This window comes from Crinia signifera, chromosome 1 (assembly GCF_055691185.1).
Source record: "Crinia signifera chromosome 1, ASM5569118v1, whole genome shotgun sequence".
NCBI lineage: Eukaryota > Metazoa > Chordata > Amphibia > Anura > Myobatrachidae > Crinia > Crinia signifera.
In genome coordinates this window covers 154870124-154882575 of record NC_139217.1, presented here as the reverse complement: position 1 = coordinate 154882575, position 12452 = coordinate 154870124, and the positions used below count along the sequence as shown (strand labels likewise).

General features: G+C 42.9%; 1 protein-coding gene across 1 annotated transcript in view; it reads right to left on the bottom strand.

The window, feature by feature from the left end:
* The window catches only part of LOC146059873 (fibrillin-2-like), a 99286-nt gene that overhangs the window by 48161 nt on the left and 38673 nt on the right, over positions 1–12452 (bottom strand). Inside the window, exons 3-4 of the mRNA XM_083172493.1 lie at positions 4352–4434; positions 2218–2316 (exon numbers count right to left, since the gene is read on the bottom strand). Of these exons, the coding sequence (XP_083028619.1) occupies positions 2218–2316; positions 4352–4434 (182 nt within the window). The remainder of the gene's footprint in view (positions 1–2217; positions 2317–4351; positions 4435–12452) is intronic.

The window sequence follows — 12452 nt, the reverse complement described above, 5'->3', positions numbered from 1 at the left end:
TATCATATGATGCCTGTTAGTGGTTATAGGCAGGAGAAGTAGTATGCCTACTCTCCTTGTGTAATCAGTCACCTTGTGTACGTTACCACAGGAAGAAGCACAGATCACTTATCACCCCGCACTCATGCCTGCAGTCAGTTATTCTGCAGACTGCAGGGCTGAGGAAGGTGGGTAGAGTCATGGTGGCTAGGAGAGAGTAGGTTTTTACCTCACCTGACCATTGCCTTATGGTGACAGCTATAGTGTTCTATGTCACCAATGGTATAATAATTGGTCCTGTACTGCATTGGGATCTGCACCCCTCTCCTTAGAAAACAGCTTCCAATGCTGGGATGAGACAGACCTGCAGGCAGGGCCGGTGACAGGGGGGGTCAAGGGGGACAAGTGTGATGGGCCCCGGCGATCTGAAGGGCCCCAGAGCCTGGCCGCGGCCCGTCTGTGAGCTGTATTAGCTTTGTGTGTGCACTGTCACCTGTGACCCCTGTGGCCATCTACTGTGCGTGCTGCCGCCCTGCCCGTGACTGCTGAGCACCAGTCAGAGCTCCCTCTGTTCCGCACTGCCCCGCGCAGGGTGCCGGATCTCTCCTGCATGCGTCCAGTGCAGGCCGCCGCAGCCGCTCAATGCTCGGCTGTCCCCTGTCACTGGTACTGCGCACAGACGGCCTTACTGTGCTTGTGTGGCACCCCTCCTTGTGATCTTCTCTGCGATCTGTGCCTGCCTTTTCGCCGCAGGCCCGCAGCAGGAGACGGAGTCACAGGGGGACACACTAACACAGTCACAGTTGGAATCTGGAGAAGAGAAGTGACTGAACTTTCCCCAACTGAGCGAGGGCCCTGGATCCCCAAAAGTATAGGTGAGGAGGTGAAGGAGCTCATAGTTGTGTGGGTTTGGGATTACCGGGGGGGGGGGGGGGGGGGCGAGGGCCCCAGAAATATCAGTGTACAGGGCCCCAAGATTTCTGTTGCCGGCCCTGCCTGCAGGAGAGGTTGAGGGACCGCTCTGGATTGGGAACATTGGGGTAAGTATACAGTGGGAAATTGTTGTCATGGAGCCTGTAGGCGGTGGAATAGGGCAGAATAAGGTGACTCGGTTTGCATCAGCATACTGGTCGTGGGAATGCCACCATTCACTACTGACACTGGCATACCAACTAACGCCAGAAGACCAGCACCGGAATGCCAACATTAGTTAGGGTGCTGGCTGCAGGGATGCTGCACTTAGTATGCAGAGTGGGTTAGAGCTGGGGAAAATGGGGGTGGTATGCAGGCTGCGGGGGAGGGGGTTTTAGAGGGGGGTTAGTAAAGGGTAGGGGGAAGGTCGGTATTCTGAAAGCCAGCAGCCCCACCCAATGCCAGCTATCTGTATGTATACCGGTGACACAGCATATGCCAGGTGGCTTAACTAGTTCCTAGTAAATTAGAAATAACTCCACTCATGCCACTGTTACTTGGATATTTTACAAGGACATCATAATAGAGACATACTTAAAAAAATTGTTTTTTTCTTATTTGTTTTACAGCACTTTTGTATGTTTCCATATATATATATATACTGTAGTATATCTCTGAATCTCTATGGCCAGTATTCAATGCCGGTGCGAGCGGCCAGCGAGGGGGTTAAACTGCGAGGATCACAGAAAACCAGTGATCCTCGCAGTTTAACCCCTGCGCCGGCCGCTCGCACTATGCAACGTTCCGGCGGAATCCTCGCAGTCACAGAACTGCGAGGATTCCCCTAAACTGCGAGAGCCGCGGCTAGTGCAGCAAACTCACTGTAATTAGCCTCGATTCTCGCAGCTTTTGGAGGCACATTCGCAAATTCCCCCTCGCTCAAAAAACGGAGCGAGGGGGAATTTGCGAATGAGGGGGGGTCAGTTGAATACTGACAGGGTGAGCGGTGACTGCCCACGGCATTGAATATATGCCTTTATCGGAGGGTCTGTATAATGTCCTTTTTGTGACAGGGTGCCTGTCTCAAATAACAAGTAGAACGTGGAAATCTTGAAATACTGTGTATAGTATTGCTAGAATTCTGCCTGTTAATGCTTCTGGAATAAGCGATGAGACAGCAATACATTCCTGTCATTGTATAATTAGGCCTGGCAATGTCTGAGCAGGTCATAGAAATGTTTTATTTTGTGTGTGCCTGTTTATGCCTATAAATGTGCTTATATCATTAAATACTGTATAATAGATTAGTCTTCATCTATGGCTCACCTGCTCCAGCCCCACAGTTTGGAGACAGCTGTCCATTGGAACATGTACACATATTTGGTCTTGAACAAAATCCATCTCCACATGAGTTCCGGCAGATTGCTGAATGGAAATAGAAGATAGGTCACATTATGTATTTGTATTTACATTTGTGTTGTACATTCTGCATACAGCATATGGCCCATGATGATGTAGGCTAATGCTTGAAAATCAGTCCTGGGCCCCAAAATTCCTGGTGGCATTATATCACCCTTAAGGTCCATACACACTGGGCGACTTTCAGCTCAAAGCTGCTCAGTGTGTATGGCCCATCGTTGAGCTGTGATGCGCGCTCCCGCATCATCGCTAGGAAAGCCGCTCGTCTGCTGGTATTACCAGTAGATGAGCGACTTTGAGGAAGACTTTGCATAGCGCTGCGCTATGCAAAGCCGTCCACTGTGCCGCTCAGTGTGTATTCCCGCCCAGCGATGACAGCAGTCATCGATGTCCATTATGCTGGGTATAATCGCCCAGTGTGTATGGACCTTTAGGGTTAGTTATGTGGTGAGGGAGAGGATTTGATACTGTTTGTCCATATGTTATGATTGGCAGCCACAAGCACTGATTTTCCCTGTGACAATTACGGTATGTGGGTACACAATGTCTAGGTCAACAGACACTAGGTCGACCACTAATGGTTGATAGTGGCTAGGTCAACACCTAAAAAGGGTCACCATACCTTCGGTTGACACTGCCAAAAGGTCGACTCAAGCTTATGGTCAACATAGGCAGGGACGACAGTCAAAAGGTTGACACGATTTTTTCATACTTTACTATCCAACTGGGCATAGACTGGGAATATAATAGTGTGCCCAGTGCATGGCGAGCGGTACATATATATGGTGTCCGTGATGATATACGATTACATAGACACCCAGAAAAAACATAAAAAAACTCATGTCAACCTTTTGACTGTCGACCTTGCCTATGTCGACCATAAGTTCATGTCAACCTTTTTGCAGTGTCGACCTAGGGTATGTTGACCCTTATCCAGGATCGACCTAGTCACTGTCGACCATTAGTGGTTGACCTAGTATCTGTCAACCTAGACATTGTCTTCCATCTTTACCGTAACCAAAATTGACCATGAATAATCTGAATTGGTCCTGGGACACCAACTTAGGGCACCCCTGTAAGTGTCTTGAGGCACCCCAGGTTGCCTGGGCACACAGTTTGGGTGCAACTGGAATAATGTCATCATTTAATGTTTTTCCAAAAAGCTGCCAATAAAGTTATTTAAATAGAGCATGTTTAAGCAGAGTAATACAAACGACAGTAGCTTGTAGACATTCTAGACAAAAGCTTATACAATTTTTAAATGGGTTTTAGTAAGCAGACTGAGGGGGAAGCTGTGGTCTAATCATTCTGCTTGAAGTGAATGTATCCCTAAAGTAGATACATATGTTAATATACCCTACTGTGACTCTAGAACTATCTTACCACCTGCAAAAGCAAAGCACAGGAAAACATCCCCAAGGCCTGTGTACAGAAATGTCCATATAAGGCCTTACTGTAGATAAATGGCATATTTGTAGCACTTCTGGGGAGAAACAAAGGGCAGGATTCAGTGTTACTGACCTCAAATGCCACAATATATTATATTATTCAGCTGGGGCACCTTTTCTCTATGAAGGCAAAAGCAGTAAATGAAGAAAAACACTACTATTCTTATTTATAGGACAAAACAATTAAAGAAGACCACCATGATTTTCACAGTGGTGACTTCACCACCCTGGGATGTGGAACAGACCTTTCAGACGGGCCATTAATATAAAATCAGCTGGCACATGTTATTAATGTGCTATTGGATGCTGGAGGCTGCACTGCTTTCCCTCCATACGTAAGAGTAAACCTGTGAGGTTTGGACAGAGTACTTTGCTTGTGAAGAAGAGACATAAGGGTGTGAGGTTTGGATGGCTTTTGTAAGTGAAGGTGACAGGAAAGGTTTGGAAAGTTCTGTGAAAGCGAGGAAGGGAAGAGCGTGGTCCAGATTTCTATCGTTCTGATATTTACTTTCTTAGAAATGTGAGACAACAAAGGGACTTAGTAGTACTAGCAATTTCCTTACTCATGGAAAAAAAAGCAGAATTATACTTACGAACAATACACTGGTTTCCGCCCGGTAATGTTTTCCACCCAGGACAACAGTAAGAATGAAACCGAGATCCACAAACATTTGGTCTACAAGAAAATAAGATAAAAATAGCATCATCTTTTTCACCATAAAAATTAATACTTTTTCATGTGTACTTGATAAAATAACGTTGCCTGTCAAAAACATAATCATAGTGTTGCTTGGTTAACATAGAAGCGCTTCCTTGCTTTATTAGTGCATAGTTCCCAATGAAAAGTGCAAAAAATATGCTGTGTGTGTGTGTGTGTGTGTATATATATATATATATATATATATATATATATGTATATATATATATATATATATATATATATATATATATATATAGTCCTATATGCCAGCACTCTAATAACAGCAGCTGCTCAGGTGCCAAGGGTACATTGATTGTACCCTTGTTCACGAGTTTTGGCCTTGACAAAGGGGCGGTTGTTAGCCCCGAAACGTTGGCTTCTTTCATTTGCTGTGTTTAATACACTATTGATCTAAGAAAAGTCCTCTGAGTGCCTTCTTGTTCCCCCCCATCTGTATCTATCTATCTATCTATCTATCTATCTATCTATCTATCTATATATATATATATATATATATATATAAACAGGGGGGGGGGGGTACCCCAATCTGCGCCTTGATATCCTGGAGCAGCAACCCTGTTGGATCCCCTGTTAGACGGGACCCGAAATTTAGAGATGAACAAAGAGAGGGTACAGAGTGCGCTTATGATATACTAATCTGCATATCATGTAAAAGATATTTATTTATAACAGGTTTTACCTTTATAATATTTTGTATACAAAAGATAAAAACAAACAAATACAATTCAGTTCGTATCCTGTATGTGGTTCATTCACAGCATGTGATCAAAACATATGAATCTGGCCCAACGCGTTTCGTCAGCTAGGTGACTTCATCAGGGGCGAATAGTAGTTTCAAAATGAATGATACTAGTAAGATGTCAATATGGATATAACCATAAGGGTAGGTAGGAGCATCTCCTTCTTAGGAGTTAGTTAAACAAGAATCCAATATGAAATTCAAAACAGATCGATGATCATCAAAACAGTGAATTCCTTCATACAATCAGGAACAGATTAAACAGCCCAGCAGTAGGTTCTTAAAGGTTCAGACAACCACAAAGGAATTTACAATGGTCCCAGGTACAGTAGGTGTGTTAGTTCTGAAGTCCAAAGCTGGAACCTGCTTTGCATTTACCCAATAAATGCGGTTTTTGATACCTTTACAAGACCCTGGAGTGCCGCAGTTTGCTTTACAGCTTTAATCAACCTAAATTATCATCCGGAGGGCTCCGGGGCAGGCGAAATTTGGTAGAGTGCCAGGCCGCAACGCCGAGTGTATATATATATATATATATATATATATGTATGTATATATACCAGGGGTAGGTTGGTAGTGCTGTATATATATACATATATATATATATATATATATATATATATATATATAAAATCAGCCGCATCCCCCTCTCTCCCATCTCTATCCCAGTAGCAGTTCCTCTTCCCTTCCCAGAGAATGAACTAGAGAGGGAGAGCCCAGGCTGTGGCTGTTACCAGGTGTGCCCCGCCCATCGCTGAGTCTTCTCACACACATTGCCTGGCCCTGTCACAGTCATTTTTCTTGATTCACTAAAGTCGTTATTGCTCAGCTCCCATAAAGGATAGGCTCAAGCAACTGCACTACATTATAGGGAAAACTGCACAAATATTCGTCCAGCGGTTTTCAAGATTTCCTCATGTGCCTTTCTTAGAATATATAAACCTCTGCCACCCTGATGATTGTGTCAGTGTCCTGTCCCCTGATGCAACTATCCATATTAACCATGTGCTTGTCCTAAACTGTCTTGTACTGTAATTTGTTATGTGTTTTTGATTATAACTATGCTCTGTAAAGCGCTGCGGAATCTGTGTGCGCTATATAAGAAACTGTTAATAAATAAATAAATAAATTAGTGCATTCAGACAGACTGACAGAAAGATGCTGTGCTTCGGGGGACTTTCTTTTATACTATGTAAGGATATATCCCTGATGACTGACAGTTGCCTGAAACATGTTGCAAATTCAGATGGTAGTCTCTGGAGTGCTGTCTCACATTCTCTCTCTCTCTGTATATATACTGTAATAATAACCCCCACACCAACATCATAAGCAAGTAGTCACTCTGTATATCACTTCACCGCACAGTGCTGTGAAGGTTAAGTCACGATCCTGCCGTTATCACACACCATAAAGATCTAAGTCATCAGATAATGCTGGCATAACTCTGTCTATGAAAATATGCTTTTACTTGTTATGCACTAATGCCAGCACCCAGTAGGAGATGGAATCGTGTCTCTGGAATGTTCTTCTAGATAAGGTTATCAAATCAAAAACACATTATTTTGCATCATATTACCTAGACACAAAAGTCTGTCGGCAGCATCTGTGTTACATCTCTCAACTATTCCCTGATGGTCTCCAACCCCCAGTTTATTCCTGCATTCTCCAGCGTCCCTTCTTTGACTATCATTCCTTATGTGTGGACCGTCCTCATTTTCCAAGTGTACCCAACTCAATCTGTGCACTCTTGTGTGTCTCTGCTTGGAGGGTTGCAGAATATACTACATAACATAACTTTACAATAGCTAAAAGTAGGGTTTATTAGCTGGACCCTATGTGTTAGTTTCAGAGGCAAAGTACTCTTAGGCCTTCATACTACTGTACTTGTGTGCAACTATGTGCCTGCCAGAAGCACTGACTTACAGGCATGTTAAATATCATGCACATGATCAGAGCTGCCATCAGGAATTTTGGGGCCTGGGACTCATTTCCCGGGACAGCTGTACCCACAGCACCCCCCTATTGGCGGCCCTGCACATGATGATAAAGAGATGTTAGTGCCCCAGCAAGAGGTCTTATCAGAATCTCCCATGTGTCCTAGCTTTCCCAGTTTAGCTCACAGTAACGGTTTGCATCAGTAGGGCTTTTGCAGGACAAACCAGATTTTTGGCAATGGATATGTTTAACTTGGAATAATTATTTTTCTAGAGTTCAGGCTGCTGTCGCTGCTTGATTAAAGAATTAGTGCTTTACTGTGCTTGACGCGCAGTATTAAGCATGAGATGGTTTTCACAGACAAAGAAAACTTTATTCTACACACGTTTCACCCAGTTTCTATTTAAAAAAAAAATGGAAGCCTACACTTATGTATGGAACTATATACTATTTTCCTGAAAACGTATATTTGGCACAATCTGTAACAGTTACTCGACCATTCATGCATGCTAGAGCTTATCCAGTAATGCTCGTTTGGCATATGGCCATTAAGGCCATTTCTATAGTGAACACAGATTGAGCAGAGCTTTTCATGGGATATTTAGTCATTCACATTAGTCCCTACCTCAGTGGAGCTTACAACCTATTCCCTACCATAGGTACACAACTTCACACACAGGTTAATTCTTTTGTCAGGAGACGATTAACCTACTGTGCCATAGTTTTATTTTTTAATAAAAAGCCATTCATACATGGGAATAACATACAAACGTTTCACAGATAGTGATTTTATATTTGAATGAGGTAACTTGAGGTATCTGGCATCTATGTCGTATTAACACATTAAACACATGAAATACACACACATATAATTTATTTGCGCATAAAACAAGGATTTAAAACATGAAACAAAGTTTGTGTACAATCTCAGACACTTATTTAGTGCCAGTTACATGTTATTTCCCCAGTAGTGCCAGTTACAGATCATGTCCCCAGTAGTGCCAATTTCAAATCAAATTATGTCAAACAAAAACATCCTCAAAAAATTAATCCAGAGGAAGGAAAGCTCCTATAAAGACAATTTTAAAAATGTTTCATTAGTTGGTGCTCCTGAGGCTGTAACTTAAGGTCCCCATATATTAGGCCAACTTGTCAAGTTGGACCTTATTTCCACGGCAGCTACCCGGGAGGGCTCTGACACTTGATGTGCCTAGTTTTGCATGCGTTGGGAGCTGGCGGGGGGAAGAAGAGTGGCGGGCAGGGGACTCACAGAAATGGTGAGTGGACGCAGGCTGGGCTGCACATAAGATTTTTCTTATGTGCAGCCTGTCCGACCTCCCGGCTCTGATCCGCTGTGCACGGGACCGCGCATTGGGCCGGATGGGATGTCAAACCAAGAGATTTGGTCCGATTTCTCGGGTCAAATCAGACCAAATCTCACTAGTGTATGGGGACCTTGAGACTCCTCCAGTTTTTCTTGCTTTCCTCTTTTCGTGGGATTCATGTGCTAATTTTGTGTATAGAATTAGAGGAATTAGTGGCACCTGCATTTGGCTTGGTAAATCTGCATTTTGGTCAATTTTACTACTGCCCACATTTTGCAGGCTACTGTATTACATTTGTCCCAGGGACTGATAATTTAGGTTTGTGAGATGGGACTCAATATGGCTTCTGATTAATCAGCTCTGGTCCTACCATGAGTTTTTTTTAGTAAGTCAAACTGTGTCTACATTTCTGTGAAAATGCATACTGTAGGTGCACTGAGCATTTGGAGAGGAGCAGAGGGTTGCACAATTGTTTGGCGTTAGGTGGAATTAGGGTGTTAGTTACAAAGCATGGAGTAGGCACATGACCACATGCCAATTTTGTGGAGCTGTACAGCTGTAAACATTTTAACTTATATTTAAATGAATGGGATAGTACTAAAGTAAGAGGCTGTTGCACTTTAACATGGTGTCACACTTTTGTACAGTATGTATCTTCAGCTTCTTTGTATACCCAGGCTCACCTACAGTTTACAGAGCTTTTTCTGGTAGGGATAGCCATCACCATTGATATTGCAAGTGGCCATCAATGGTGACATACTAATCAATGGATGACCAGCAAGGGCCATTCCTTTTCATTGACTAACTGTTCTGTGGCCAATCAGAATCTGGGCGGGGTTTCATAAGTATTGTGGGTGGAGCTATGCTCCATGTCCTGGCACCTTGGGGAAAATAAAAAATATGTAATAAAAAAAATGTTAATGGTGTGCCATTGATGTAGGGAAATCATCTTGTTCTCCCTATCAATGGCAAAAGTATTCTACATTGTCCATCAACATCAATGGTTATGAATCAGAAATAGATGATGGCCATCCCTTATATCTGGAGAGCATAGTATATGTGTGTTATTTTTGGTGCATAGGTACAAAGCATGGATCTCAATGCAGTGTATACTGGTAACACATTTTTAAGTGGTTACATTTTAGTTCCCTTCTGAACTGTAATTAAATACAAGCAAACATGCAAAATTAGAATCATTATTTGTAAGCAATGAGAGTTTTCATGTTTGATATTAGAAGTAAGCAGCATTGACTACAACAGAAATCCTTTCACAAAGCATCCCCCTTATGTATAGACCAAGGGGTTACAAAAATAGTTGTACAGCTTTTAAAAGATACACTTTTAATATATGCTGGATAATGTCACATCTGGTGGCTATTACGGAAACGAGGAGATCGTTCTTTGAAGGCGTCTAATCTACCTTGAGAATGCAGAACTGAAATCCATTCGCATGAGCTCACATAACTGTAATCTTCAAGCCTGAAAAACTAGGGTCAACAAAAGAGTAAAATGAATATTCCTCTGCGAAACTCATATATATAGGATGATCTCAGATTTCATCTGTAGAGAAGAGGTGAGCAGAACGATACAGAACTTACAATCCAGAACCGGATAAAGAAGCCAGAAGAGATAGGCCTTGTATGAAGTCAGTAACAGGATGCAACAACCAAGCGCAACAGATAGAACACAGACAATAATATAGAAAAGGTGATTACAGATGCTATCGGAGTTCACGCTGATTTAGCAAATAAGAAAGCACTTCCTTTTTATCAGTGTAATGTGAATTTATCATAAACATCTTATATTATAGTTGGACTTTATTCATCTTGTTTGCAATTAAAGATGTTTATAGATGTAAATGCAATCTTATGGTGTGTACACACGGTCAGATGTACCTTAAGATCCTATCCACGATCCGATCAGATAGGATCGTGGATAGGATCTTAAGGCACATCTGATTTGCATCCAATCTTGACTATATAGTGTAAATCTGCACTATATAGACAAGGCAGCCAAGACTTTCTGGCTTCCGATACGTGAACGCGCATCGGGATCGGATCGGGATCGCAAGGGTTAAAACCCTTGTGATCTGCATCCTTTGCCGATCCGATGTTGACTATATCGTCAACATCGGAAAGGAAATCGGACCGTGTGTACACACTATTACTCTTTGTGTCAACATTCTAGGACAGTGGTAGCCAACCCTAGCCCTCGAGAGCTACCAACAGTTCACATTTTCCAGACAACCTAGCTGCTGCACAGCTGCACTCATTAATCACTGACACATTTTAAAAGATCCACAGATGGAGCTAATTAGCTCACTTGTGATTCTGTGAGGAGACCTGCAAAACATGCACTGTTGGTAGCTCTCGAGGACTAGGGTTGGCTACCCCAGTTCTAGGACATCTATTTAAAAAAAAAAACAATTAAAACAACAATTAAATGTTGCTTATATGAAGTCTTAGAAGGATTTGGGCTCAATTCCCCCAATTTTGTTTGACTCGTCATACAAGCAATTGTATGTAAAACGAACAGAATTCCGATCCGATGCATGTCCCCGCCGGTCATTGGGTCGCTTTGGAGATTTTAACAGCTGCACTAAAGATTCATCACTTACATTGGATTGGGTACTGCTCGTGTGCAGATCGTATGCAGATCGTGTACTCCAATCCATTGCGCAGCCATCGTACCATTTCAAGGAAATCGTTTCATGATCGGCGCAAGGTCATGGTCATTCTGGTGTGCACCCTACATAAAGGTGGCCATACACTGCTGTGATGTCTCACAGCAGTGTATGTCAATCCTAGCCCACTTGAGCCGCCTGGGACCTTTCTGGGCAGCAGGATAGAACGCGGTACATCGCATGCTGTCTCTTCACATGCAATGTATCACATACGACCCCGTTCACCGCCACCAGAAGGGGGCAAATTCAGAGATCATATGTGCAGCACATATGATCTCTGGATCCTATACGATGCGCACAGGGCCGCGCATCAGATTGGATATCAAAACACATCAGATATGGCCAGTTTTCATCTGATCCGTCAGCCCGATCCCTTGGAATTAAAAAAAAAGGCAGGCCAAATCTAGGGTTACCAACTCATCCCTTTAATTCGGGACACATATTAATTACACAGGTTCTGTGGCTGGCTGACTTCAAGACTCCATTTCACCAGGTTTTAATCAGCCACAGACCCTGTGTAATTAATATGTGTCCCGGATTAAAGGGATGAGTTGGTATCCCTAGCCAAATCGGACCTGTGTGTGGGGGCCTTTAACCTGATTTTTCACTGCAATTCAATTAAAAGGTAGAGTCAAGATAAATTAAATTGCAGGCAGGGGCACATTCAGTATCCCTTGGCCAGAATAGCACTTAGCACGGTGCAGCACCTGGTGCTGCCATTGAGCGGTGCCACTGAGCAGAGAGTCTGTCAACCTTCACCATCACCCAGCAACCTTGGGCTCTGCATTTACCTGCCGGGCAGTGGGGAGAAGTACAAAAGCTGCGATACTGCACCCATCAACTGCACCCCGCTACCACCGATGGTTACCATAGAGGTAGTGAGAGTGCAGTTTTGTACCATCCACAGACTTTTTCTCCTCACAAAAGAGCTGTTTACATTTTATGTGTGCCAATTTTTATGTGTGGCAATTTCTTTTTTTCCTTATACCTTTGTTCTCCCTCATAGCACTTATTCCTTTTACCAATAATTGTAGATGTGGGTTTGTGGACAAGATTTGTGGAATTCATATGCATCAGTCAGTCATACACACTATACAATAAATCAGGCTGATCACTCTATTATTTGCAAATTGGGCCAATAATTGTATAATATGTACTGTGTAGGTTTTTGGTGCGTACATACTAAATCAGGGGTAGCCAACTCCAGTCCTCAAGAGCTACCAACAGTTCACATTTTCCAGGTCTCCTTACAGAATCACAATTGAAGTAATTAGCTCCACCTGTGGATCTT